Genomic DNA, 25,454 nt, shown 5'->3' on the forward strand with positions numbered 1-25,454 from the left:
ATTACTTAACCCCCCAGGGCAGAGTTACATTTGGCCACCCAGTAAGGAGGGGGCCAGAGGGAGTAGGTTGTCCTAGTGAACCTGCTCCTGGTGTTGGCAAAGATAGCTATCTGTGGGTTCTTGAGGCGGGTAGCAGAGCCCAGGCTGAACGGCTATCAATGTGCAATGTGCTGGCTGTATAGGATGCCCATGCAAAGGTAAACGTGGAGAAAGAACGCGTGATATCCACGGGTACAATGGAGGTGTTCCAGGAACATTGGGAACCACAGGGAATAATCGTCATCCCAGAGAGGGATAGAACACTTTAATTTAGTTTGTATTAGGCACTGTTATTGCCTCTGTGTTTGTTGTCATGCTGTAGAACTGTAAGTTTGCAATGTATGTACTTTTGTAATACACAGGTTAGACACAGATTATAGTTCTCTCTACACTGGTGGCAGCAACAGTATGAATTAAAGTGCTCACTGTCCCAAAAAATAAAGGAACAAGGTACAAGTTTTCTTGCCTTCCATTTCAAACCACCTCCACTAATCCTGATGTAACTGCCCTTTCGTGCAGTCGTGGTGAAAGAAGTGAGTGAGCACCGGAAAGAGAGAGAGAGAGAAAAGTATGAAATAAGTGTGTGATCAAGATGGAAAAAGGAAAAATAAATAGGGGAGGGGGAAGAATGAGAATGTAAGAATGTATTTGGGCCTAAACCAAAGTGAGAAACGAGGTAACGTCAAACCTCCCACCCAGAGTCCCAGCTCTGCATAACCACCACCACCAGGACCCTCCAACCAAAGCACAGGGCCTCACCTCCAGTGAGACAGACTGGTTGAGCTTGCTCTGGATGTTGGCGATGCACTTCTCCAGCTCTACGATGGTGGCCGTCAGGTCCACTTCCCCTGCTTCCATCTCCTCCGCAGCCGCCTGCTCCTCCTCCTCCAGCTGTACTAAAAATATCTCCCTTTCTTCAATCAGAAACTCTATCAGTTTAGCAAAATCTTTTTCAATTTTCTGCTTTAACTTTTTTCTTCTCTTCTATTTGGTGCCAGGTCCCAGGGTGGCAAAAGAGAAGGGGTTTCAAAGAGACAAATAGTGCCAGGTAAATGCAAAAGAAAAACATTTCCTCTTTGAGATAATTAATTTTATAGGATCTGGTTACTGATGGTCAGTCTGGCATTTATTGGTCATCCCCAACTGCCCCTTGGGTGGCTTGCTGGGCCATTTGGGAAGCACGGTTAACAGTCAAGCACAACACTGGAGTCAGAAGACAAATGGTGGAACCTAGAGCATCAAACAACCTGCAAGAGGGTAGATTTTCTTCCCTAAAGGACCTCAGTGACCCGCATGTGTTTCCATAATGGTCCTGCAGACTTACAGCCAGTTGTTGATCCCAGACATTAGCTGTGCATTTATTTGGCTAACAGATCTACAGGAGTCAAACTCTCTGGTGGGATTAGAAGTCACGGCTCCGGATTAATGACATAGTTGACACGAATCACACCGCAAAGAAATAGGACCTTCGCCCCATCAAGTCTTTGTCAACAATCAACTACATTGATCCCATTTTATTCTCCCCATGTTCTCAACAATTATACCCGTCAAAACTCCACACTTGACCCACATTTTAGGGGGCAATTTCTGCAACTCAGGCTTTCATCTTCACCACCCCTCCCACAGCACAGCTGTCCCCCATCACCACCCCACCGCACAGCTGTCCCTCATCAACCCTCTCATAGCTTGTCTTTTCCTCCACACCACCCTTCCCACAATACAAAACTCCCTCCTCACCACCCTTCCCACAGTACAGACCTCCCTCCTCACACCCCCATAATACAGAACTCCCTCCACACCACCCTTCCCACAGTACAGAACTCCCTCCGCACACCCTCATAATACAGAACTCCCTCCTCACCACCCTTCCCACAGTACAGAACTCCCTCCTCACACCCCCATAATACAGAACTCCCTCCTCACCACCCTTCCCTCAGCACAATACTCCCTCCTCATGACCCCCCCAGTACAGAACACCCTCCTCATCGCCCTTCCCACAGTACAGAACTCCCAACTCACCACCCCCACTGTACAGAACTCCCTCCTTACACCACCATAATACAGAACTCCCTCCTCACCGCCATTCACCCAGCACAGTACTCCCTCCTCATGAACCCCCACAGTACAGAACTCCCTCCTCACACCCCCATAGTACAGAACTCCCTCCTCATCACCCTTCCCACTGTACAGAATTCCCACCTCACCACCCCCACAGTACAGAACTCCCTCCTCACCGCCCTTCCCACAGTACAGAACTCCCTCCTCATGACCCCCCACAGTACAGAACTCCCACCTCATGACCCCCCACAGTACAGAATTCCCTCCTCACCACCCCCCACAGTACAGAACTCCCTCCTCATGACCCCCCACAGTACAGATCTCTCTCCTCATGACCCCCCACAGTACAGAACTCCCTCCTCATTGCCCTTCCCACTGTACAGAACTCCCTCCTCACCACCCCCCACAGTACAGAATTCCCTCCTCACCACCCCCACAGTACAGAACTCCCTCCTCACCACCCTTCCCACAGTACAGAACTCCCTCCTCACACCCCCATAATACAGAACTCCCTCCTCACACCCCCATAATACAGAACTCCCTCCTCACCACCCTTCCCTCAGCACAATTCTCCCTCCTCACGACCCCCCCAGTACAGAACACCCTCCTCATCGCCCTTCCCACAGTACAGAACTCCCAACTCACCACACCCACTGTACAGAACTCCCTCCTTACACCACCATAATACAGAACTCCCTCCTCACCGCCCTTCACCCAGCACAGTACTCCCTCATCATGACCCCCCACAGTACAGAACTCCCTCCTCACCGCCCTTCCCACAGTACTCCCTCCTCATGACCCCCCCACAGTACAGAACTCCCTCCTTATTGCCCTTCCCACTGTACAGAACTCCATCCTCACCACCCCCACAGTACAGAACTCCCTCCTCATGACCCCCCACAGTACAGAACGCCCTCCTCATTGCCCTTCCCACAGTACATAACTCCCACCTCACCGCCCTTCCCACAGTACAGAACTCCCTCCTCACCACCCTTCCCACAGTACAGTACTCCCTCCTCATGACCCCCCACAGTACAGAACTCCCACCTCACACCCCCATAGTACAGAACTCCCTCCTCATTGCCCTTCCCACAGTACAGAACTTCCTCCTCACCACTCCCCCACAGTACAGAATTCCCTCCTCACCACCCTTACCACAGTACAGAACTCCCTCCTCACCGCCTTTCCCACAGTACAGAACTCCCTCCTCACACCCCCATAATACAGAATTCCCTCCTCACCACGCTTCCCTCAGCACAATACTCCCTCCTCACAGCCCCGTGAGTACAGAACACCCTCCTCATCGCCCTTCCCACAGTACAGAACTCTCTCCTCATGACCCCCCACAGTACAGAACTCCCTCCTCATTGCCCTTCCCACTGTACAGAACTCCCTCCTCACCACCCCCCACAGTACAGGACGCCCTCCTCATTGCCCTTCCCACAGTACAGAACTCCCTCCTCACCGCCCTCCCCACAGTACAGAACTCCCTCCTCACTACCCTTTCCCACAGTACAGAACTCCCTCCTCACCACCCTTCCCTCAGCACAATACTCCCTCCTCATGACCCCCCCAGTACAGAACACCCTCCTCATCGCCCTTCCCACAGTACAGAACTCCCAACTCACCACCCCCACTGTACAGAACTCCCTCCTTACACCACCATAATACAGAACTCCCTCCTCACCGCCCTTCACCCAGCACAGTACTCCCTCATCATGACCCCCCACAGTACAGAACTCCCTCCTCACCGCCCTTCCCACAGTACTCCCTCCGCATGACCCCCCCACAGTACAGAACTCCCTCCTCACATCCCCATAGTACAGAACTCCCTCCTCATCACCCTTCCCACTGTACAGAATTCCCTCCTCACCACCCCCCACAGTACAGAACTCCCTCCTCATAGATAGATAGATAGATAGATAGATACTTTATTCATCCCCATGGGGAAATTCAACTTTTTTCCAATGTCCCATACACTTGTTGTAGCAAAACTAATTACATACAATACTTAACTCAGTAAAAAATATGATATGCATCTAAATCACTATCTCAAAAAGCATTAATAATAGCTTTTAAAAAGTTCTTAAGTCCTGGCGGTAGAATTGTAAAGCCTAATGGCATTGGGGAGTATTGACCTCTTCATCCTGTCTGAGGAGCATTGTATCGATAGTAACCTGTCGCTGAAACTGCTTCTCTGTCTCTGGATGGTGCTATGTAGAGGATGTTCAGAGTTATCCATAATTGACCGTAGCCTACTCAGCGCCCTTCGCTCAGCTACCGATGTTAAACTCTCCAGTACTTTGCCCACGACAGAGCCCGCCTTCCTTACCAGCTTATTAAGACGTGAGGCGTCCCTCTTCTTAATGCTTCCTCCCCAACACGCCACCACAAAGAAGAGGGCGCTCTCCACAACTGACCTATAGAACATCTTCAGCATCTCACTACAGACATTGAATGACGCCAACCTTCTTAGGAAGTACAGTCGACCCCCCACAGTACAGAACTCCCTCCTCACCACCCCCCACAGTACAGAACTCCCTCCTCATGACCCCCCACAGTACAGAACTCTCTCCTCATGACCCCCCACAGTACAGAATTCCCTCCTCACCACCCCCCACAGTACAGAACTCCCTCCTCATGACCCCCCACAGTACAGAACTCCCTCCTCATGACCCCCCACAGTACAGAACTCTCTCCTCATGACCCCCCACAGTACAGAACTCCCTCCTCATGACACCCCACAGTACAGAACTCCCTCCTCATTGCCCTTCCCACTGTACAGAATTCCCTCCTCACCACCCCCCACAGTACAGAACTCCCTCCTCACCACCCCCACAGTACAGAACTCCCTCCTCATGACCCCCCACAGTACAGAACTCTCTCCTCATGACCCCCCACAGTACAGAACTCCCTCCCCTCCTCATGACCCCCCACAGTACAGAACTCCCTCCTCACACCCCCATAGTACAGAACTCCCTCATCATCACCCTTCCCACTGTACAGAATTCCCTCCTCACCACCCCCACAGTACAGAACTCCCTCCTCATGACCCCCCACAGTACAGAACTCTCTCCTCATGACCCCTCACAGTACAGAACTCCCTCCTCACCACCCTTCCCACAGTACAGTACTCCCTCCTCATGACCCCCCACAGTACAGAACTCCCTCCTCACACCCCAATAGTACAGAACTCCCTCATCATCACCCTTCCCACTGTACAGAATTCCCTCCTCACCACCCCCACAGTACAGAACTCCCTCCTCATGACCCCCCACAGTACAGAACTCTCTCCTCATGACCCCCCACAGTACAGAACTCCCTCCTCATTGCCCTTCCCACTGTACAGAACTTCCTCCTCACCACTCCCCCACAGTACAGAATTCCCTCCTCACCGCCTTTCCCACAGTACAGAACTCCCTCCTCACACCCCCATAATACAGAACTCCCTCCTCACCACGCTTCCCTCAGCACAATACTCACTCCTCACAGCCCCGTGAGTACAGAACACCCTCCTCATCGCCCTTCCCACAGTACAGATCTCCCTCCTCATCACCCATCCCAGTGTACAGAATTCCCTCCTCACCACCCCCCACAGTACAGAACTCCCTCCTCACACCCCCATAATACAGAACTCCCTCCTCACCACCCTTCCCACAGTACAGAACTCCATCCGCACACCCTCATAATACAGAACTCCCTCCTCACCACCCTTCCCACAGTACAGAACTCCCCCCTCACACCCCCATAATACAGAACTCCCTCCTCACTACCCTTCCCTCAGCACAATTCTCCCTCCTCACGACCCCCCCAGTACAGAACACCCTCCTCATCGCCCTTCCCACAGTACAGAACTCCCAACTCACCACCCCCACTGTACAGAACTCCCTCCTTACACCACCATAATACAGAACTCCCTCCTCACCGCCCTTCACCCAGCACAGTACTCCCTCCTCATGACCCCCCACAGTACAGAACTCCCTCCTCACCGCCCTTCCCACAGTACTCCCTCCTCATGACCCCCCCACAGTACAGAACTCCCTCCTTATTGCCCTTCCCACTGTACAGAACTCCTTCCTCACCACCCCCACAGTACAGAACTCCCTCCTCATGACCCCCCACAGTACAGAACGCCCTCCTCATTGCCCTTCCCACAGTACATAACTCCCACCTCACCGCCCTTCCCACAGTACAGAACTCCCTCCTCACCACCCTTCCCACAGTACAGTACTCCCTCCTCATGACCCCCCACAGTACAGAACTCCCACCTCACACCCCCATAGTACAGAACTCCCTCCTCATTGCCCTTCCCACAGTACAGAACTTCCTCCTCACCACTCCCCCACAGTACAGAATTCCCTCCTCACCACCCTTACCACAGTACAGAACTCCCTCCTCACCGCCTTTCCCACAGTACAGAACTCCCTCCTCACACCCCCATAATACAGAATTCCCTCCTCACCACGCTTCCCTCAGCACAATACTCCCTCCTCACAGCCCCGTGAGTACAGAACACCCTCCTCATCGCCCTTCCCACAGTACAGAACTCTCTCCTCATGACCCCCCACAGTACAGAACTCCCTCCTCATTGCCCTTCCCACTGTACAGAACTCCCTCCTCACCACCCCCCACAGTACAGGACGCCCTCCTCATTGCCCTTCCCACAGTACAGAACTCCCTCCTCACCGCCCTCCCCACAGTACAGAACTCCCTCCTCACTACCCTTTCCCACAGTACAGAACTCCCTCCTCACCACCCTTCCCACAGTACAGTACTCCCTCATGACCCCCCACAGAACAGAACTCCCTCCTCACACCCCCATAGTACAGATCTCCCTCCTCATCACCCATCCCAGTGTACAGAATTCCCTCCTCACCACCCCCCACAGTACAGAACTCCCTCCTCACACCCCCATAATACAGAACTCCCTCCTCACCACCCTTCCCACAGTACAGAACTCCCTCCGCACACCCTCATAATACAGAACTCCCTCCTCACCACCCTTCCCACAGTACAGAACTCCCTCCTCACACCCTCATAATTACAGAATTCCCTCCTCACCACCCTTCCCACAGTACAGAACTCCCTCCTCACACCCCCATAATACAGAACTCCCTCCTCACCACCCTTCCCTCAGCACAATACTCCCTCCTCATGACCCCCCCAGTACAGAACACCCTCCTCATCGCCCTTCCCACAGTACAGAACTCCCAACTCACCACCCCCACTGTACAGAACTCCCTCCTTACACCACCATAATACAGAACTCCCTCCTCACCGCCCTTCACCCAGCACAGTACTCCCTCATCATGACCCCCCACAGTACAGAACTCCCTCCTCACCGCCCTTCCCACAGTACAGTACTCCCTCCTCATGACCCCCCACAGTACAGAACTCCCTCCTCACACCCCCATAGTACAGAACTCCCTCCTCATCACCCTTCCCACTGTACAGAATTCCCTCCTCACCACCGCCCACAGTACAGAACTCCCTCCTCATGACCCCCCACAGTACAGAACTCCCTCCTCATGACCCACCACAGTACAGAATTCCCTCCTCACCACCCCCCACAGTACAGAACTCCCTCCTCATGACCCCCCACAGTACAGAACTCTCTCCTCATGACCCCCCACAGTACAGAACTCCCTCCTCATGACACCCCACAGTACAGAACCCCCTCCTCATTGCCCTTCCCACTGTACAGAATTCCCTCCTCACCACCCCCCACAGTACAGAACTCCCTCCTCACCACCCCCACAGTACAGAACTCCCTCCTCATGACCCCCCACAGTACAGAACTCCCTCCTCATGACCCCCCACAGTACAGAACTCCCTCCTCATTGCCCTTCCCACTGTACAGAACTCCCTCCTCACCACCCCCCACAGTACAGAATTCCCTCCTCACCACCCCCACAGTACAGAACTCCCTCCTCACCACCCTTCCCACAGAACAGTACTCCCTCCTCATGACCCCTCACAGTACAGAACTCCCTCCTCACACCCCCATAGTACAGAACTCCCTCATCATCACCCTTCCCACTGTACAGAATTCCCTCCTCACCACCCCCACAGTACAGAACTCCCTCCTCATGACCCCCCACAGTACAGAACTCTCTCCTCATGACCCCTCACAGTACAGAACTCCCTCCTCACCACCCTTCCCACAGTACAGTACTCCCTCCTCATGACCCCCCACAGTACAGAACTCCCTCCTCACACCCCCATAGTACAGAACTCCCTCATCATCACCCTTCCCACTGTACAGAATTCCCTCCTCACCACCCCCACAGTACAGAACTCCCTCCTCATGACCCCCCACAGTACTGAACTCTCTCCTCATGACCCCCCACTGTACAGAACTCCCTCCTCATTGCCCTTCCCACTGTACAGAACTTCCTCCTCACCACTCCCCCACAGTACAGAATTCCCTCCTCACCGCCTTTCCCACAGTACAGAACTCCCTCCTCACACCCCCATAATACAGAACTCCCTCCTCACCACGCTTCCCTCAGCACAATACTCACTCCTCACAGCCCCGTGAGTACAGAACACCCTCCTCATCGCCCTTCCCACAGTACAGAACTCTCTCCTCATGACCCCCCACAGTACAGAACTCCCTCCTCATTGCCCTTCCCACTGTACAGAACTCCCTCCTCACCACCCCCCACAGTACAGAACGCCCTCCTCACCACCCTTCCCACAGTACAGTACTCCCTCCTCATGACCCCCCACAGTACAGAACTCCCTCCTCACACCCCCATAGTACAGATCTCCCTCCTCATCACCCATCCCAGTGTACAGAATTCCCTCCTCACCACCCCCCACAGTACAGAACTCCCTCCTCACACCCCCATAATACAGAACTCCCTCCTCACCACCCTTCCCACAGTACAGAACTCCCTCCACACACCCTCATAATACAGAACTCCCTCCTCACCACCCTTCCCACAGTACAGAACTCCCTCCTCACACCCCCATAATACAGAACTCCCTCCTCACCACCCTTCCCTCAGCACAATTCTCCCTCCTCACGACCCCCCCAGAACAGAACACCCTCCTCATCGCCCTTCCCACTGTACAGAACTCCCAACTCACCACCCCCACTGTACAGAACTCCCTCCTTACACCACCATAATACAGAACTCCCTCCTCACCGCCCTTCACCCAGCACAGTACTCCCTCCTCATGACCCCCCACAGTACAGAACTCCCTCCTCACCGCCCTTCCCACAGTACTCCCTCCGCATGACCCCCCCACAGTACAGAACTCCCTCCTTATTGCCCTTCCCACTGTACAGAACTCCATCCTCACCACCCCCACAGTACAGAACTCCCTCCTCATGACCCCCCACAGTACAAAACGCCCTCCTCATTGCCCTTCCCACAGTACATAACTCCCACCTCATTGCCCTTCCCACAGTACAGAACTCTCTCCTCACCACCCTTCCCACAGTACAGTACTCCCTCCTCATGACCCCCCACAGTACAGAACTCCCACCTCACACCCCCATAGTACAGAACTCCCTCCTCATTGCCCTTCCCACAGTACAGAACTCTCTCCTCACCACCCTTCCCACAGTACAGTACTCCCTCCTCATGACCCCCCACAGTACAGAACTCCCACCTCACACCCCCATAGTACAGAACTCCCTCCTCATTGCCCTTCCCACAGTACAGAACTTCCTCCTCACCACTCCCCCACAGTACAGAATTCCCTCCTCACCACCCTTACCACAGTACAGAACTCCCTCCTCACCGCCTTTCCCACAGTACAGAACTCCCTCCTCACACCCCCATAATACAGAATTCCCTCCTCACCACGCTTCCCTCAGCACAATACTCCCTCCTCACAGCCCCGTGAGTACAGAACACCCTCCTCATCGCCCTTCCCACAGTACAGAACTCTCTCCTCATGACCCCCCACAGTACAGAACTCCCTCCTCACACCCCCATAGTACAGATCTCCCTCCTCATCACCCATCCCAGTGTACAGAATTCCCTCCTCACCACCCCCCACAGTACAGAACTCCCTCCTCATTGCCCTTCCCACAGTACAGAACTCCCTCCTCACCGCCCTCCCCACAGTACAGAACTCCCTCCTCACTACCCTTTCCCACAGTACAGAACTCCCTCCTCACCACCCTTCCCACAGTACAGTACTCCCTCCTCATGACCCCCCCACAGTACAGAACTCCCTCCTCACACCCCCATAGTACAGATCTCCCTCCTCATCACCCATCCCAGTGTACAGAATTCCCTCCTCACCACCCCCACAGTACAGAACTCCCTCCTTATTGCCCTTCCCACTGTACAGAACTTCCTCCTCACCACCCCCCACAGTACAGAACTCCCTCCTCATGAGCCCCCACAGTACAGAACCTCCTCATTGCCCTTCCCACAGTACAGAACTCCCTCCTCACCGCCCTTCCCACAGTACAGAACTCCCTCCTCACCACCCCCATAGTACAGAATTCCCTCCTCACCACCCCCTACAGTACAGAACTCCCTCCTCACCACCCCCCACAGTACAGAACTCCCTCCTCATCGCCCTTCCCACTGTACAGAACTCCCTCCTCAACACCCCCATAGTACAGAACTCCCTCCTCACCAGCCCCATAGTACAGAACTCCCTCCTCAACACCCCCATAGTACAGAACTCCCTCTTCACCACCCCCACAGTACAGAACTCCCTCTTCACCAGCCCCCACAGTACAGAACTCCCTCCTCACCACCCCCTACAGTACAGAACTCCCTCCTCACCACCCCCTACAGTACAGAACTCCCTCCTTACTACCCTTCCCACAGTATAGAACTCCCTCCTCACCGGCCCCCACAGTACAGAACTCCCTCCACCCCCCCCACCAGTACAGAACTCCTTCCTCACCACCCCCCACAGTACAGAATTCCCTCATCACCCCCCCCATAGTATAGAACTCCCTCCTCACCGCCCTTCCCACAGTACTCCCTCCGCATGACCCCCCCACAGTACAGAACCTCCTCATTGCCCTTCCCACAGTACAGAACTCCCTCCTCACCGCCCTTCCCACAGTACAGAACTCCCTCCTCACCACCCCATAGTACAGAATTCCCTCCTCACCACCCCCTACAGTACAGAACTCCCTCCTCACCACCCCCCACAGTACAGAACTCCCTCCTCATCGCCCTTCCCACTGTACAGAACTCCCTCCTCAACACCCCCATAGTACAGAACTCCCTCCTCACCACCCCCATAGTACAGAACTCCCTCCTCAACACCCCCATAGTACAGAACTCCCTCTTCACCACCCCCACAGTACAGAACTCCCTCTTCACCAGCCCCCACAGTACAGAACTCCCTCCTCACCACCCTTCCCTCAGCACAATTCTCCCTCCTCACAACCCCCCCAGAACAGAACACCCTCCTCATCGCCCTTCCCACTGTACAGAACTCCCAACTCACCACCCCCACTGTACAGAACTCCCTCCTTACACCACCATAATACAGAACTCCCTCCTCACCGCCCTTCACCCAGCACAGTACTCCCTCCTCATGACCCCCCACAGTACAGAACTCCCTCCTCACCGCCCTTCCCACAGTACAGTACTCCCTCCTCATGACCCCCCACAGTACAGAACTCCCTCCTCACCGCCCTTCCCACAGTACTCCCTCCGCATGACCCCCCCACAGTACAGAACTCCCTCCTTATTGCCCTTCCCACTGTACAGAACTCCATCCTCACCACCCCCACAGTACAGAACTCCCTCCTCATGACCCCCCACAGTACAAAACGCCCTCCTCATTGCCCTTCCCACAGTACAGAACTCCCACCTCACCGCCCTTCCCACAGTACAGCTCTCCTCACCACCCTTCCCACAGTACAGTACTCCCTCCTCATGACCCCCCACAGTACAGAACTCCCACCTCACACCCCCATAGTACAGAACTCCCTCCTCATTGCCCTTCCCACAGTACAGAACTTCCTCCTCACCACCCCCCCACAGTACAGAACTCCCTCCTTATTGCCCTTCCCACTGTACAGAGCTCCATCCTCACCACCCCCACAGTACAGAACTCCCTCCTCATGACCCCCCACAGTACAAAACGCCCTCCTCATTGCACTTCTCACAGTACATAACTCCCACCTCACCGCCCTTCCCACAGTACAGAACTCTCTCCTCACCACCCTTCCCACAGTACAGTACTCCCTCCTCATGACCCCCCACAGTACAGAACTCCCACCTCACACCCCCATAGTACAGAACTCCCTCCTCATTGCCCTTCCCACAGTACAGAACTTCCTCCTCACCACTCCCCCACAGTACAGAATTCCCTCCTCACCACCCTTACCACAGTACAGAACTCCCTCCTCACCGCCTTTCCCACAGTACAGAACTCCCTCCTCACACCCCCATAATACAGAATTCCCTCCTCACCACGCTTCCCTCAGCACAATACTCCCTCCTCACAGCCCCGTGAGTACAGAACACCCTCCTCATCGCCCTTCCCACAGTACAGAACTCTCTCCTCATGACCCCCCACAGTACAGAACTCCCTCCTCACACCCCCATAGTACAGATCTCCCTCCTCATCACCCATCCCAGTGTACAGAATTCCCTCCTCACCACCCCCCACAGTACAGAACTCCCTCCTCATTGCCCTTCCCACAGTACAGAACTCCCTCCTCACCGCCCTCCCCACAGTACAGAACTCCCTCCTCACTACCCTTTCCCACAGTACAGAACTCCCTCCTCACCACCCTTCCCACAGTACAGTACTCCCACCTCATGACCCCCCACAGTACAGAACTCCCTCCTCACACCCCCATAGTACAGATCTCCCTCCTCATCACCCATCCCAGTGTACAGAATTCCCTCCTCACCACCCCCACAGTACAGAACTCCCTCCTTATTGCCCTTCCCACTGTACAGAACTTCCTCCTCACCACCCCCCACAGTACAGAACTCCCTCCTCATGAGCCCCCACAGTACAGAACCTCCTCATTGCCCTTCCCACAGTACAGAACTCCCTCCTCACCGCCCTTCCCACAGTACAGAACTCCCTCCTCACCACCCCCATAGTACAGAATTCCCTCCTCACCACCCCCTACAGTACAGAACTCCCTCCTCACCACCCCCCACAGTACAGAACTCCCTCCTCATCGCCCTTCCCACTGTACAGAACTCCCTCCTCAACACCCCCATAGTACAGAACTCCCTCCTCACCACCCCCATAGTACAGAACTCCCTCCTCAACACCCCCATAGTACAGAACTCCCTCTTCACCACCCCCACAGTACAGAACTCCCTCTTCACCAGCCCCCACAGTACAGAACTCCCTCCTCACCACCCCCTACAGTACAGAACTCCCTCCTCACCACCCCCTACAGTACAGAACTCCCTCCTTACTACCCTTCCCACAGTATAGAACTCCCTCCTCACCGGCCCCCACAGTACAGAACTCCCTCCACCCCCCCCACCAGTACAGAACTCCTTCCTCACCACCCCCCACAGTACAGAATTCCCTCATCACCCCCCCCCCCCATAGTATAGAACTCCCTCCTCATCGCCCCCCGCCCCCCCCCCCCCGAACAGTGTGGTGCTCCCTCAGCATTGTGTTTCTGTGCTAAGCTTCTGGAATCTAGCCCACAGCTCCCTGACTCAGGAGTGAAAGGTGGGCCACAGCTGACAATGCAGACAAGGTATTACTGGCAGCGTGACTCTTGGTGGAGTTTACGGAAAGAATCGAGCTCTACAGGAATGAATCGGCAGCAGATGTTTTTGCTCTCCTTACACACTGAGAGTGTGCTGCCGTCTCATGGCCACGGCTAGTAACAGGTGACCTATTTTCAACAACCACATGGTTGCATATTGCACCTTTCCCTGCCTTAGAACCTACTGCTGTGCAAAAATGACGGTACTGAGGAGGTAGCACATAAAGTGCAATAGGGAGAGACCATTGCAATGCAGAGGTGATGGTGCCAAGCCTGTGGGATGAGCACAGCAATGACCCACATCATCTATTTCTCTGATTAACAATACAATAAACGGGAGCAGAAGACTACATTGTTCCTGCTGCATCACTCAGTAAAACAACAATTGATCTCAGTTTCATCATCGATTTCCCGCGCAATCCCCATTACTCTCTGTGGTCCGTGTCCATAGAACATGGACCCGTACATGGAAGGTGAATGGAAATGAGACCAGGATCTGCCTGTCTTCACAAATGTATTTATCAACTCTGTCACCCAGCTTAGCGCAAACACTCTGCAACACTCTAAAACAAGCCTCTCCCTACCACTGTAACCCCCTCGTGCTCCCACACTTACATCTGTAACTCCTTCCTATCTCTGTAAACCCCCCCCGCCCCAGCCTATACACCCCTCCCTAACTCTGTAACACCCACTCTGGCCCTCACACCCTCTCTATCTCTGTAACCCCCCCGCCCGACCCCCACACCTATCCCTGTTAGTAAACTTTTTCAACCCATACACCCCTCCCTATTGCTGTAACCTCTTCTGATCCGTACACCCCTCCCTATCTCAATAACTTCCTCTATCCCCCATCTCCATAAACTCCTTCAGCCATCAGACTCCTCTGTGTCTCCAGCCCCCATACTTCAACCCATCTCTGTAAACCCCTCCTCAGTAAACTCCTTCAATCCATACACACCTACCCATCTCTGTAACCTCCTCTGGTCCTCTCACCCCTCCCTATCTCTGCAACCTCTTTCAGCACTCAGATAATCCATCACAGTAAACTCCTTCAGCCCTATCGCTGTAACCTTCTCCAACCCGTACACCCCTCCCTATCTCTGTAACCACATCCAGCCTGTACACCCCTGTCCATCTCTGTAACCCCTCTGACGCCCACATCCATCCCTAACCCCAATGTAACCCTCTCCAAACCATATCCCTGCTTCTGTAATATCCAGCAGTAAGTCCTCCCTTTTTCTCTGATCCCTATATTCCTCCAACATTAGTCTCTAATCATCCTCCAACTCCCTACACCCTACCATCAGCAAATGAGCTTTCCTCTGCCTGGGACATAAAGCCATGAAATCCCTCCCTACACTGTCCTGGTGACTTGTGTCTGGGGAACAGAGGTTACCTAACAGTAAGTCCGTCCTATTTTATTTTAGATATACTTTGGCAATTACCACAGTAATTTAGGAACATTCTGCTTACCAGAAACTCTTCTGTTAATTCATGAACTAGTAGAATATCACAAGTCCTAGATAAAACAAGAATATATTGAGGATTCACTCCACAGTAGATAAAATACAGTCCATCATCTGCTCATGGGTTAAATTTTTCATTCGCAGATCAGGGAGGAGGTTACTGTTTTTGTAACTCCTAAAACTAATCAAATAAAACATGGAAGCTCAGGAAAATATGCGTACTTTGCGTATTAAAGAATGTAAGAAGAATTTTAAGAAAGAAATCAGAAAAGCTAAAAGAAGATACAAGGTTGCTTTGGCAAGTAAGGTGAAAATAAATCCAAAGGGTTTCTACAGTTATATTAATAGCAAAAGGATAGTGACAGATAACATTGGTCCCTTAGAGAATCAGAATGGTCAGCTATGTGTGGAGCCGAAAGAGATGGGGGAGATTTTGAACAATTTCTTTTCTGCGGTATTCACTGAGGAAAAGGATATTGAATTGTGTAAAGTAAGGGAAACACATAGGGAAGTTATGACGATTAAAGAAGAGGAAGTACTGGCGCTTTTAAGGAATATAAAAGTGGATAAATCTCCAGGTCCTGACAGGATATTCCCTAGGACCCTGAGGGAGGTTAGTGCAGAAATAGCAGGGGCTCTGACAGAAATATTTCAAATGTCATTAGAAACGGGGATGGTGCCAGAGGATTGGCGTATTGCTCATGTGGTTCCATTGTTTAAAAAGGGTTCTAAGAGTAAACCTAGCAATTATAGGCCTGTCAGTTTGACGTCAATGGTGGGTAAATTAATGGAAAGTATCCTTAGAGATGGTATATATAATTATCCGGATAGACAGGCTCTGATTAGGAACAGTCAACATGGATTTGTGCATGGAAGGTCATGTTTGACAAATCTTACTGAATTTTTTGAAGAGGTTACGAGGAAAGTTGACGAGGGTAAAGCAGTGGATGGTGTCTATATGGACTTCAGTAAGGCCTTTGACAAGGTTCCGCATGGAAGGTTAGTTAGGAAGGTTCAATTGTTAGGTATTAATATTGAAGTAGTAAAATGGATTCAACAGTGGCTGGATGGGACATGCCAGAGAGTAGTGGTGGATAACTGTTTGTCAGGTTGGAGGCCGGTGACTAGTGGTGTGCCTCAGGGATCTGTACTGGGTCCAATGTTGTTTGTCATATACATTAATGATCTGGATGATGGGGTGGTAAATAGGATTAGTAAGTATGCAGATGATACTAAGGTAGGTGGCATTGTGGATAATGAAGTAGGTTTTCAAAGCTTGCAGAGAGATTTAGGCCAGTTAGAAGAGTGGGCTGAGCGATGGCAGATGGAGTTTAATGCTGATAAGTGTGAGGTGCTACATTTTGGTAGGAATAATCCAAATAGGACATACATGGTAAATGGTAGGGCATTGAAGAATGCAGTAGAACAGAGTGATCTAGGAATAATGGTGCATAGTTCCCTGAAGGTGGAATCTCATGTGGATAGGGTGATGAAGAAAGCTTTTGGTATGTTGGCCTTTATAAATCAGAGCATTGAGTAAAGGAGTTGGGATGTAATGTTAAAATTGTACAAGGCATTGGTAAGGCCGAATTTGGAGTATTGTGTACAGTTCTGGTCACTGAATTATAGGAAAGATGTCAACAAAATAGAGAGAGTACAGAGAAGATTTACTAGAATGTTACCTGGGTTTCAGCACCTAAGTTACAGGGAAAGATTGAACAAGTTAGGTCTTTATTCTTTGGAGCGTAGAAGGTTGAGGGGGGACTTGATAGAGGTATTTAAAATTATGAGGGGGATAGATAGAGTTGACGTGGATAGGCTTTTTCCATTGAGAGTAGGGGAGATTCAAACAAGAGCATATGAGTTGAGACATAGGGGGAAAAGTTTAAGGATAACATGAGGGGGAATTTCTTTACTCAGAGAGTGGTAGCTGTGTGGAATGAGCTTCCAGTAGAAGTGGTAGAGGCAGGTTCGGTATTGTCATTTAAAGCAAAATTGGATAGGTATATGGACAGAAAAGGAATGGAGGCTTATGGGCTGAGTGCAGGTAGGTGGGACTAGGTGAGAGTAAGCGTTCGGCACTGACTAGAAGGGCCGAGATGGCCTGTTTCCATGCTGTAATTGTTATATGGTTATATGGTACTTCATTTTATACTTTAGTGAGGTGTGCACATGTGATGTGGTGGGATAATGACACATGCTATTCATGTACTTTTTAAACAAGCTGTAATTAATCATGTAAACAAAGAACGCTTTATCAAATATATTTACACTACTCAAATACCACTAAAACACACACACACACAAATACACTTACAGTATTCTATACAATACAACCACTATATAAATATCCACAGCATTGTAAATTTTAAATCGTCCCACTCAGCCCTAAAGATTTCATCGATGTGGAGTATTTCTGGGATAGCATTTTTACTGACAAGGAGTGAGACTTGGGGCTGTGAAACAATCACAGGCTTTAAAGCTGCATTGGTCTGGTGTATTGTGAGCTCCTGCCACTATATAACACACTCATTCAGCCAGGCAGGTTTCTGGTTAAACACTGCAATCATTAAGCCTATCACTAAACTGATAATGCTCAGACAATTTCTTCAGTTCAGCCACATATGCTGAAATGGACTTCCCTTTCCTTTGATTCCACTTATGAAACCTAAAGCATTCTGAAATCAACAATGGTTGCAGTTCTAAATATACCTGTGTTACTTTCACGATATCAACAAAGCTCATTTCAACTGGTTTGGTCAGGACAGTCAAACTTCTAAGCAAACTATATGCTCTTTCACCAATTGCACTCAGCAAAACTGGCACTCATTTCTCATTTGAAATTTCACTTGCTTCAAAATACCGCTCAATTCTTTTAGTATACATCAGCCAGTTGTGTGTTGTTCAATTGAACACCATCTTTCCAATATAGCTGGCCTTTCCTACTTTTTTTTATTATTATCACCTGGTACTCACTGTTTATGAACCCATGAATTTCAACTGTTTTTTGCCTTTTTTTAACTCAAATGTCCTTCTTCCCTTCCGAAGAAAAAATATGCTGCACTTTTTTTAAAAACTCGAATGTCTGGCTTCTCTTGTGAAGAAAAAGCATGCTGGACTTCAACAGGTAGGTAGACATCTCAGGTTCATTCTAAAATGACTTGTTGCTACTGTTATATTTTGTAACACCAAAAACTAATCAAAAGAACCTTGGAAATGTGTCCAGCTTTTTTTTTACTTTAGTGAGGTGTGCACATATGATGTGGTGACGTGATGATGTATACCACTCACATACTTTTACATATAACACATAACCAATTATATACAACAGTTACAGTGATAGGAAGAAGTGTAGGGCTAGAGGGGAACTTGTTACAGAGATAGGAAAGCCTGTCACGAATCAAGAGGAGGAGATTTTATAAATAGGGTGTTTATAGAGATGGGGGAAATATAGGGGCTAGGAGGAGTTAGAAAGTGTGGGGGGTTACAGAGAGACAGGAAAGAGAGTAGGGGCTGGAGGAGTAAGGTATTCCAGAGATAGGAAGGAGTGTAGGGGCTGGGGGAGGGTTATAAGATAAGAAGGCTGGAGGATGAGGTGGGGTTACAGAGATGGGAAGGGGTGCAGAGGCTGGAGGGAATTAGTAGGAAGTGGTGCAAGAGCTGACAGTTGGGGTGTGAGCAATAGGACAGGGTGTAAGGCTGGACTGGGTTACAGAAAGAGAGGGAGGGGTGCTGAGATCACTGTAGATTGTAATATTACATTGTGCTGGGAGCCCAAGATGAGTAATCTCAGAGCTGCAAAGCCATGAGGTACTGAGGGCTAAGTGGAGAGAACAGCCAGAGGGAGCTGGAATAATCAAATGTAGAGGTGACAGAAACCCATGTCTGGACGCAGAACAGAGTTGAGGTTTGAAACTGACAGATGTTGAAGTTTATAAAATTAGGAGAACACAGATGGAATAGACAGAATCATTTTCCTGAGTTGAAATGTCAATTAATAGAAGGGTATAGCTTTAAAGTGGGAAGGAGGAAGTTTAAAGAAGGTGTTGGGGGGGGGGGGGGAGATTTTTACTTATATACAGAAAGTGGTGGTTGTCCAGAACAGGCTTCCAGGGGAGGTGATATAATAGGTGTTTAAGAGAAATTTGGAAAGACACATCAATATGCAGGAAATGGAGAGATACGGACCAATTACAACTAGGAGGGATTAGTTTGGCACCGTGGATCAAAGGGCCTGTTTCTGTGCTGTAATATTCTATGTTCTATGGACCACAGCGTAGTTGATGGCAATGGGGAAAGTGCAAGAAAGCTATGACATGGCTGAGAATGATCAGCCATTGTCTAAGTGGCAGAGCAGGCACAATGAGCTGAGTAATCTCCCACTCCCGTTCATTTCCTGCCACCTGGGAACTTAGTCTGTAGTCTAATTTCTAATGGGTTATGGATGCATCACAGGAACAAAGCCATAGGAATGTCATATATAGAAAATTATGAAAGGTAGGGTAGTCAGCAGGAAACTTTCTCCCATATCAGAACCAAGACTACCACATGGATTTAGATGAGGGCCAAACTGGAATGGTCAGGTACGGACTGAACCGAGGCAGTGGGGCCAGGGCTGGAGAGCATAGCGAAGTGGCAGGGCCTGGGTCTGCGAGCGAGGAATGACCCGAGGTTCGGACGATTTAAGCTTCGGGCTAAATTGAAAAGGTCAGGATGTCGGGGCTGGAGGGGAGGAACGTGCTGGTTCAGCTCACTGCTTTGCGAGGTTTACTCATCTCTGCACTGAACTGAGGCAGTGGCCTGAAACTAACGAGCTACCAGATCAGCTACAATGATGACTGGCTTCCTGGCTGTGGACTCAGTTGTCTGTTTACTTTTGTTCTTTGTACAGTGTGTGTTTGATGGCCTTTGTTTAAAATGGGTTCCACTGGGTTTCTTTGTCTTGTGGCTACTTGTTAAGGAAACGAATCTCAAGGTTGTACATTGTATACATTGGTAATGAGTGTTCTTGGAAGAGATTTAGAGGCAGGACCTTTATCACTCAGAGACTGGGCGAGTACGTGGAACAGTACCTGTGAGCGAGGTGGAAGCAGAGTTGAACAATGAATCACTGAGGCCGTGAGCCAATGCTGGAAGATGGGACTAATGTGGATAGGGGTGCTGCAAGCTGAGTTGGCAATGTACCTTCCACTCTTCTGACAACAGTTGAACAAGCAGCCTCACAGTTCATCGGGTGGGTGAGTGATTCAAGGTACAAGTGCAAAAGGAAACAAATGAGCATGTAAATCATGGAGGCGTAGAAGGCTCTGGGCCAATGGAACTGCTTTAACACTGAGTCTCAGAGGGGAGATGGGAGGCTTAGTAATGAATAAACATAAAAATGTGCCAGTCATATATTAGGTAGGAATTATAACGAGGTAACAATAGTGTAAACTATTGTGGTCTAAGGGGATTCATTCATGGCTACAGATGGCAGTGGAGGCCAAGCCATTGGATATATTTAAAGCGGTTGAAAGGATCTCGATCAATAAGGGCATCAAAGGTTACAGGGAGAAGACAGGAGAATGAGATTGAGAGGAAAAATAAACTGGCCATGATCAAATGGCAGAGCAGACTCAATGGGCCAATGGCCTAATTCTATTCCTAGGTCTTATTCCTTGTGCACCAAAATACAGCGATTCAGGAATAGCTGCTTCCCCTCTGCCATCTGATTCCTAAATGAACATCGCTACCTCACTTTTTAAAAAATATACAGTATTTCTGTTTTTGCGTGTTTTTATATATTCAACATATGCAATTGATATACTTGTTTACTTTTTAAATTTTATTTATTTTCTTCTCTCTGCTAGATTATGTATTCACGCCACATGCCAGTGATAATAAACCTGATTCTGAAAGCTGTTGTGCTATCTAGACAGATCATTGAGGTAGTAAAAAGGATCCAGGATCCAGAATATAGTGTTACAGTGACAGACAAAGTGCAATGCAGCAGAACAAATAAATTGCAAAGGCCATGATGCATTAGACCACGAGATTAAGAGCTCCTCTTATATAAATCATGATGTGGATGTGATAAATAAATGGGAATCTGAATTTGAATGTGAATTTGTAGGTAGCAACAAGATTAACAAAGTACAAGAACAATTCTGGGAGCTGACTTTTGCTAAATTAGAACCACAATACAATTAATGTGTTTGCTGACTGATCTATCTCGCAAAATCCATTGTTCTGCTGACACAATGGTTGCGCTCTGAGCTGTTTGTTTAATACATCGCCATTCAACCATTTACATGTATAGCACCAGTGTGACATTTACCAGGAGCTTTATAGACAAAGGGCTCAAAGCATTGTTGAGGATCCAGTCTAACACACACACACACACACACACACACAAAGTCAGATGATGTAAAATTGAACTTGAACATGCAATACATAAAGTAATAATATCACAAATAAATTAACAAATACTAAAATATATACTAGAAGATTGACATTTGGCATCAGGTGCCTTTACAACATGAGTTAAAAAGGAAACAGTGCAATGCTACTAGCTCTTCATACCTGGGTGGTGGCAGAGGTTCAATAGTCTCACAGCGGGGGGCCGGGGGGGGGGGGGGGTGAAGGAGCTGTTTCCATCCCAAATGTCCTTGTCCTAATGCTACAGTACCTCCTGCCTGATGGTAGGGGTCAAAGTAATTGCTGGATAGATGAGAGAGTCCATTGACAATGCTAAAGGTGCTGTGTGCTCAGCACTCCTGGAAAATATCTCTGATGGGTGGAAGAAGGACCCCAATGATCCTCTCAGCAATCCTCACAATCCCTTGCAGGGTCTTGCAGTCAAATGCCTTGCAACTCCCGTACCAGACGGTGATGCTGTGAATCACATACTGAGCTTGCATGTTCTCAAAAGAGGATTGGTTGGTGGGTAGGGGTTTAATGTGCCACTGTCAATTGCCCCCCCCCCAGTTTATGGATGCATAGTGAAACAAATCAAAGAGAATGTGCAGGGGTCGGGAATGGGACTGATGGGGTGGCTCTGCTAGGAGCCAACGTGGATCCAATGTTGAATCAGTAAATGAGTTATAACAATGACGCACGTCTAGAGGAAGCAACCCCTAAGAGAACTGAACCCTAAACAACTGGAGTGAGCATACACACATTTAGTGTGTTAGTAGTTAGTGGGCAGTGACCCCACTAACATCTGGGGAAATTAATCCATACATACTTTTAGAAACTAACCTTCAATCATTTGGAGACAGCGATATCACACATTTACACACGGACACAGAAACATACATCTGGATAGTGATTCTCCTCCCTAACAGCTGGAGACAACAGACCCACACACACCTAGAGTCATTGAACTAAAACTCTATTATTTGGATACAGTAGCCAAAAGCTTGTCCAGGGGTGAGTAGGTGGAGAGGCTTAAGGAGGGGATGCCCAACCTCAGGCCAACTCTCTTACCTATGTGCTTCTGACAGTCTACACACGTCGCAGAGGATGGTCTGGGTCAGTGGCACAGTACAGGGTCATTGGCTTTTGATGCTTCTTGCACTGCTTTGGGCCCAAGTTACCAGGAGAGTGGGAGACAGACTTCGATTCCTGCAGCCTCTCGACCAAGTTTGCTGCCAAGAAGTTCTTGGTAAAGTTTTTAGACAAGAATATCTACGGGCAAGAGATGGGGAAATTAATTTTTTAAATGTGCCTGATATTTTGCGCTAGTACAGCTAAGGTGCAGTGTTTAGCTTACACACTTTTTTTTAACATACAGAATTTCTGTTTTTGCACATGTTTTAATCTATTCAATATATGTAATTGATTTATTTATTATTTTTTGTATTTTATTATGTATTTTTCCTCTCTGCTAGATTATGTATTGCATTGAACTGCTGATGCTAAGTTAACAAATTTCACATCACATGCCGGTGATAATAAACCTGATTCTGATTGTGACACACTGTGATTCAGAGGTCTGGATTAACATTCCAGACCCAGGGTTTGAATCATTCCTCAGCACATACAGGACAACTCAAAACACATATTGGCTAGTGTTAGTTGTGGGTATGCTTGATGCAAATGACACATTTCACTGTACAGTTCGACATACATGTGACAAGTAAAGCTGATCTTTATCTCTTTAACCATTAAATCTAGTTAACAATCTGAAACTGGAAACCAAGCGAGGAATCAAACCCAACCAGTTCACCAAGTTCTGGCCCAAAACCTTGACCCTGCTCAGGCTGTGGCAGGTTCCTGTGCACTGTAGCCCAGACAGTTCGCCGGTCAAAGATGTGGCCACAAACCAAGTTCTCACCTGGCAGAAGATGCCTGCAGCCGTGCAACAGCCAGCAAATCCACCCCACCGGTCTCCCAAACATTTTTTCAGTTGTAAGCTGGTGAGGACCAGTACATCCCTTCCCACTGAAGCCATCTCACTCGCTGAAAGTTTTCTGTGAGGGGTAGAGACAGGGGATACATGCAGGGGAAATATCTCCATGCAAGAGGGTGAGAGTGTGGAACGAGCTGCCAGTGGAAGTGGTGGATGCAGGTTCAACTGTAATATTTAAGAAAAGTTTGGATAAGTATATGGATGGGAGAGGTTTAGAGAGATATAGACTGGTACAGATAGATGAGACTAGGCAAAGTAAGTTTGGCCCAGACAAGGCAAGCCAAAGAGCCTGTTTCTGTGCTGCAGTGCACTATGACACCTGTAGTTTGTTTCTATTTCCATTTGCTTCTCCAACATTGTTGAAAGTAGGAAATCCTAACACAAGAGATGGAAGTCCAGAGCAACACAAACTGCTGGAGAACTCAGCAGGTCAGGCAGCATCTATTTGAGGGGAATAAACAGTTGACATTTTGGGCTAAGAGCGTCATCAGAACTGGAAATGAAGGAGGGAGAAGCCAGAATAAGAAGGTGGAAGGAAGGGAAGGAGTACAAGCTAGAATGTGATAGGTGAAGAAAGGAGAAATCCCTGGTCTGGTCTCTATGTGACTCCAAACTCACCAATTCTCCAGATTCCTCTGACATGGCCCAACAAGCCTCTCAGTTATATCATTAACACAAGACATCCAGAAAATCATGGAGCCCACGAGATGAAGGGTCTCAACCTAAGACATCAACAGCTTATTCTTCTCCGTGGATGCTGACTAACCTGTTAAGTTCTTCCACAGTTTGTGTGTTACTCAGTTATATCATTACACATCATGTTTGGGCAACAGGACTTAAAGTGAATCAAATTCTGGATGGGTAAAAATGATACTGTTTTCAGTGGTGTTTATTTCTAAAAGCACTGGATGCGTGGGAATGAAACAATCAGAATGTTCAGCCCCTTGAATCTGCCGTTCTACCATGGCCACTCCAATACTGATGATATGGGACAGAGGGTGTGGTCCCATTGTGGCTGTTCCATTACTGGTGATGTAAGACCATAGACATAGGAGCAGAATTAGGCCATCTGGCCCATCAATTCAATCTTGGCTGATCCTTTTTTTCTATCTCCTCCTCAATCCCAGTTCACGGCCTTCTCCCCGTAACCTTTGATATCATGTCCAATCAAGAACCTATCAATCTCTGCCTTAAATACACCCAATGACCTGGCCTCCACAGCTGCATGTGGCAACAATTACACAAATTCACCACCCTTTGGCTAAAGAATTTTCTCCACATCTCTGTTTTGAAAGGGCGCCCTGAGACTGTGCTCTCTTGTCCTAGACTCTCCCACCATGGGAAACATCCTTTCCACATCTACTCTGTCTAGGCCTTACAACATTCGAAAGGTTTCAATGAGATCCCCCGTCATTCTTTTGCATTCCAGCAAGAACAGACCCGGAGTCATCAAACGTTTCTCGTGTGATAACCCTCTCAGTCCTGGAATCATCCTTGTAAACTCCCCTGGACCCTCTCCAATGCCAGCACATTTTTTCTAAGATAAGGGGCCCAAAACTGTTCACAATACTCAAGATGAGGCCTCACCAGTGCCTTATAAAGCTTTAGCAATACATCCCTGCTTTTGTATTCTAGATCTCCTGAAATGAATGCTAACATGGCATTTGCCTTCCTCACCACCGACTCAACCTGCAAGTTTACCTTCAGGGTGTTCTGCACAAGGACTCCCAAGTCCCTCTGCATCTCAGATTCCTGGATTTTCTCCCTGTTTAGAAAATAGTCTGCTCATTTATTTCTACTATTGAAGTGC

At 49.3% G+C, this 25,454-nt stretch overlaps 1 protein-coding gene across 1 annotated transcript in view; it reads right to left on the reverse strand.

Moving 5' to 3' along the window:
- The window catches only part of LOC140736347 (zinc-binding protein A33-like), a 50,796-nt gene that overhangs the window by 16,834 nt on the left and 8,508 nt on the right, over positions 1-25,454 (reverse strand). The window contains exons 2-4 of the mRNA XM_073062340.1: positions 22,742-22,920; positions 15,260-15,305; positions 799-1,023 (exon numbers count right to left, since the gene is read on the reverse strand). Coding sequence (XP_072918441.1) covers positions 799-1,023; positions 15,260-15,305; positions 22,742-22,920 — 450 coding nt within the window. The remainder of the gene's footprint in view (positions 1-798; positions 1,024-15,259; positions 15,306-22,741; positions 22,921-25,454) is intronic.

Source organism: Hemitrygon akajei, chromosome 11 (genome assembly GCF_048418815.1).
Source record: "Hemitrygon akajei chromosome 11, sHemAka1.3, whole genome shotgun sequence".
NCBI lineage: Eukaryota > Metazoa > Chordata > Chondrichthyes > Myliobatiformes > Dasyatidae > Hemitrygon > Hemitrygon akajei.